Source organism: Quercus lobata, chromosome 11, assembly GCF_001633185.2.
Source record: "Quercus lobata isolate SW786 chromosome 11, ValleyOak3.0 Primary Assembly, whole genome shotgun sequence".
Lineage (NCBI taxonomy): Eukaryota > Viridiplantae > Streptophyta > Magnoliopsida > Fagales > Fagaceae > Quercus > Quercus lobata.
Window position 1 is genome coordinate 53,429,504 of NC_044914.1, and position 4,912 is coordinate 53,434,415.

Sequence of the window (4,912 nt, forward strand, 5' to 3'; positions counted from 1 at the left end):
GCCACATTTTAACTGAGTCCTCGACTCTACCCAATTAATGTAGTGCTTGACTCTACCATATTTTAATGGAGTCCTTGACTCTAACAAACTAATTAATGGAGTCCTTGACTCCACCACATTTCAATGGAGTCCTTGATTCCCAAAATTATTTTAAATAAAGTAGGGATTGGTTTCTTGGTCTGATGATAAAGAGTACTCTATACTAATGATTCTTTAAAAGAAAAGTACACTATGTTAAAAGAGTTCAATAATTTTGATTGGTTGATTAATTCGAACTAGTCTTGTTCCAACAGTTCTCATCTCATAACACTTCTTGGCTTCTTATATATTTCATCCATTTCTAAAGAAGGAGAGCAAGAGATTTACAAACCAAACCACTACTTGCTTCTAAGGGTTCTACACGACATCTTCAACCAAATCTACCAGTAATGTGGACAATTGGATTATGTATTGTAGCAGTACTGGTCATATATTTGAGTTACAGGCTTAACAAATGGAGCAATCCAAAGTGTAATGGAGTCCTTCCTCCAGGTTCTATGGGTCTACCCCTTATTGGAGAGACCCTTCAGCTGATTGTTCCAAGTTACTCTCTTGACCTCCATCCATTTATCAAAAAGAAAGCTCAGAAGTACGTAACATGCCACTAATTGTGTGTCTTTATTATTATAATTCTTTTTTGGTAACTAGTGTGTGTGCATGTGTTTTTATAGTATGTATCACTGTTCTGCATGCGTACAAGTATGTATTTATGTATTTACGTATGTATGAGTTTCTTATTAAGTTGTTATGGGCAAGGGGATGAAACAGAAGATGGAATATATGAATATACTCGTATCTACTTAAGACCAATATGAAATAAAAATATCATATATGTATGTATTGAGTGCTATTTTAATGTAAGAAAACCTTCAATTACATATTCATTATATTTTCTTATATTTTCAGCATAAGTAACCCGTTTTCAAATTTTTTGTTGGATGTCAAAATTACATGTATGAATTAAATTTTTTTAAGAGTTACATATACACTAAATAAAACTTAAATTTATGTTAGTATGTAATCTTCCCAAATTTTTATGAAGGAAAACAAAATATTATATAATTAATTTGCGATCATATTATGGTTTTTTTTTTTCCTTTTTAGTATTACTTTTGAAAGATAGCAACATTGTTCTTATTTTTCTCCATTTGTCAGAACTCTAGCTTTACTTTTTTGCCTCGTTTGCCCTACCTTCATTTTATTTTTACAGGTTTTAAACCTTAAAACATTGATAGAATTGGAAACATTTTTTTTAATGAATTTTGACATATAAAAGAGGTAATAGTGTATTGATTATAAATCTGATAAAAAAAATTAGAAAAAATATAGTGACAACATTTTGAACTAGTTGATTGTGATTAGTGAAAATTAAAGTGATATCAGTGTTAAGTTTATGGGACTGTTATCTTAACAAGTGGTGAAAAAAATTATGTTCATAAAAAATGAAAACAATATATATATATATATATATATATATATATATAAGATATGCCTAAAAAAAACTCACAAAAAATCAAATTATAATTAGGAGGGGGCAAAAGTGGTAAAATTACTCTTAAGCTATTGACTTGTCTTTTAATTTTTTTTTGGTGGGCCAGGGACAATTGCCCCCACCCCCGACCTCCTAGCTCGCCTATGTCAAGGAAGTCCCAACACTGATCAAACAAAATCTGCTTTGGGCAACTTTGTCATGTCAAGTCCAACAATCATTAATAGCCCCTTTCAAATCGCATTTATTGTAAAGATTAAGCACTTTGATTAGACAAATCAATTGTTATTAATGATAGTAAGTTGTCTCAAAAACTTAAACCATAAAAACTAATAATAATAATAAAAAAATGATGAATTTAATTATTTAATCTAACCTATGCAACTTTTCTTCTTTTTCCCCCTTCAGATATGGGCCAATATTTCGAACTAGTGTGGCTGGTTCACCCATAGTGGTATCAATAGATCCTGAATTCAACCATTACATTGCTAAACAAGAAGGAAGATTAGTTGAAATTTGGTACTTGGATTCATTTTCCAAGCTTTTAACAATGGAAGGCGAAAATAAGGTAACTGCCGTTGGTGTTGTCCACAAGTACATAAGAAGTATCGTATTGAATCGCTGTGGTGCTGATCCACTTAAGGAAAAGTTACTTCCTCAAATTGAAGAATTTGTTAACAAAACCCTACAAACATGGTCAAGTCATCCTTTAGTTGAAATGAAACATGCCGCGTCAGTGGTAATTTTCAACTTTCCCTTAATATAGACTCATATACTTGATGAGCATTGCTAAGACACAATATTTTTCGCAACGAATTTCTCACCTACTCGTTTGACAGGTTATTATTAATTCTTATATGGGCCTACCACTGACACTACATTATTATTCACCATTAATAACTTAACACTTTAGATAGTTGTGAATTTTGTTGTAACTTTAGACTTATTGTTACTTGATAGTGTAAAATTTACTGTCGTTCAAGTTATGACAAATCTAAGTTTCTTGGTAATTGCAGAAGGTTTTTGATTTCACTGCAAAGCTATTCATTAGTTATGATGCTGAAAATTCACCTACGAAAATGAGCGAGAAGTTCACTAATATCCTAGGAGGTCTCATGTCATTTCCCTTGAATATCCCTGGTACTACATACCATAAATGTTTAAAGGTAATCAAAATAATGAGAAAGCACAAACTTATCCGAAAAATATTCATTTGAAATGACTTAGATTCATTAATTTAAATTTCACTTTTCATTTTTTAGGACAAAAATGAAGCAATGAGTATGTTGAGGAAAATATTTAAAGAGAGAATCAATTCACCAAAAAGACATTTTGAAGATTTGCTTGATCTAGCTATAAATGACATGGATAAGGAGAAATTCTTATCAGAAGACCTCATCATCAATGTGGTTTTTGGGCTCTTATTCGCTAGCTTTGATTCCATTTCATCAGCATTGTCGTTAACTCTCAACTTACTTGCGGAGCATCCTGCAGTTTTGCAAGAGTTGACGGTATGTAAATGTACAAGAACATTTTTTTAGCACACAACAGTAATCATGTATCATTTGTTAGCATCTTGCAGTTTTACAAGACTTGTAACCTAACACTGATCATTTATCATTTGTTAGGATGAGCATGAGGCAATTCTTAAGAACAGAGAGAGTCCAAATTCCATACTCACATGGGATGAATATAAGTCGATGACCTTTACTCATCAAGTCAGTTCTACAATCTCTGCATGCTCTGATCTCTCTTCAAGGTGTTTCATGATTCTAGTTATCATATAAACCCAAATATTTTGTTGTGTGGAAATTATAGGTAATCAATGAAGCTTTTAGGTTGGGAGGTGTTGCTCCTGGGTTACTACGGAGAGCACTGAAAGATATTGAATTTAAAGGTATGTTCTTACATGCATATATTCAGTTCAATGTCTTCATATATATTCGGTTAAAGTGTAAATTATTGGCCAAGTGCGTACCAGGATATACAATTCCAGCTGGTTGGACCATTATGCTTGTAAATTCCGCTATTCAATTAAACCCAAACACATACAAGGATCCACTTGCTTTCAATCCATGGCGCTGGAAGGTATGTAATTGTAGCCTTATTGAAAGAAATAAATGATCCAACCACTTATAAGAGACTTGTTTTCCCTCATATTATTGCTGTTTATTCAGGACAATTTCCTTGACAACATTTTTATAAATGCAACAGGATCTTGACTCATTGTTTGTATCTAAGAATTTCATGCCTTTTGGTGGAGGAACTAGACTATGTGCTGGGGCAGAGTATAGTAAAACGTTCATGGCTACCTTCCTCCATATTTTGGTCACCAAATATAGGTAATGTGTTCCCCTTTGCGATCTAACTTGGGCAACTGTTGTAACATAATGTTTGCTGCCTAGTTTGTCATGGGATAAAAGAAACCTCTCAATTGAAATTGATCTATTTCATGATTCAAATCAAACACTATAAAATTAAAGAATTTTTTTTTTTTTTTTTTTTTTTAATTCGATTGTCGGGGGATGTGGGATTTGAATCTTGGACAACACTGTTGAAAATACCAAGAGGGGTGCTTATTGAGGTACAAACTAAATAAAATCTTAATTGTAATATGGATAAATTTAAGATGCAACTAATATGCAATATCCTACCACACTAAACCTCTGTATATTTTTTTTTCTTTTCTTTCAATAGGTGGACAAAGGTCAAGGGAGGAACCATTGCTCGAAATCCTATTCTCGAATTTACAGATGGCCTCCACATTAAATTCTCTGTGATAAATAATTAAAATACATTTTTATTTCATGCAAAATAATGGGTATTTCTATATTGAAATAAGATGTTTCAATTTCACCAAAAATAATTGGATACTCATCCAAGTGTAAGTATATATTTTCTTGTCTTGTTGTATATGTATTATAGGGCTTTGATTGTGTCACATCCAATAATACATCATCTATAAAACGTGCCCACTAGGTGTGAAAGTGTGGTATTGTGTGAAACATTATATAATCGAGTATGTGAAATAATAATTTCCCTTTAATTTATGTAACCTCTCTCTCTCTCTCTCTCTCTCTCTGTGTATACTATTTACAATTAATGTTTTTGATGTGTGTGTGCGAGAGAGAGAGGAAACATGTGCTAGTTTTGAGCCATATCAACTTCTCAATTTCTCAATGTGAATACATTGTTAAAGTTTGTTCAATTTATGTTTTACTAACAATTCATTTAAATAGAATGTTTTATTTATTTATCATTATTTTTTACTAATACAATAGAATTTCGACCAATGATGTTCACTAACTAGTTTGAAGACAAGAGACTTTAACAATATAACTAATTGGTTTTTGTTCAATTTATATTTTGATGACAATTGATTTA

At 31.7% G+C, this 4,912-nt stretch overlaps 1 protein-coding gene across 2 annotated transcripts; it reads left to right on the forward strand.

The window, feature by feature from the left end:
* The first annotated feature begins 203 nt into the window (after positions 1-203).
* On the forward strand, positions 204-4,583 carry LOC115967772 (cytochrome P450 87A3-like). Of its 2 annotated transcripts, none has more exons than XM_031086915.1 (9): positions 204-628; positions 1,937-2,267; positions 2,545-2,694; positions 2,791-3,039; positions 3,157-3,246; positions 3,347-3,425; positions 3,510-3,616; positions 3,743-3,870; positions 4,226-4,583. In XM_031086915.1, the coding sequence occupies exons 1-9, from the start codon at positions 429-431 to the stop codon at positions 4,317-4,319; spliced, it is 1,428 nt and encodes a 475-aa protein (XP_030942775.1). In that variant the 5' UTR covers positions 204-428; the 3' UTR covers positions 4,320-4,583. The 2 variants fall into 2 exon arrangements, with proteins under 2 accessions (XP_030942775.1, XP_030942776.1); XM_031086916.1 differs by having other exon boundaries at positions 1,937-2,096.
* The last annotated feature ends 329 nt before the right edge of the window (positions 4,584-4,912 follow it).

Excerpts from the sequence above, each read along its gene's own strand:
- LOC115967772 (XM_031086915.1), top strand. The coding sequence starts at position 429 with ATGTGGACAATTGGATTATGTATTGTAGCAGTACTGGTCATATATTTG. Across the intron at positions 2,268-2,544 it reads TGAAACATGCCGCGTCAGTG|AAGGTTTTTGATTTCACTGC; the intron begins GTAATTTTCAAC and ends TGGTAATTGCAG. Across the intron at positions 3,871-4,225 it reads ATTTTGGTCACCAAATATAG|GTGGACAAAGGTCAAGGGAG; the intron begins GTAATGTGTTCC and ends TTCTTTCAATAG.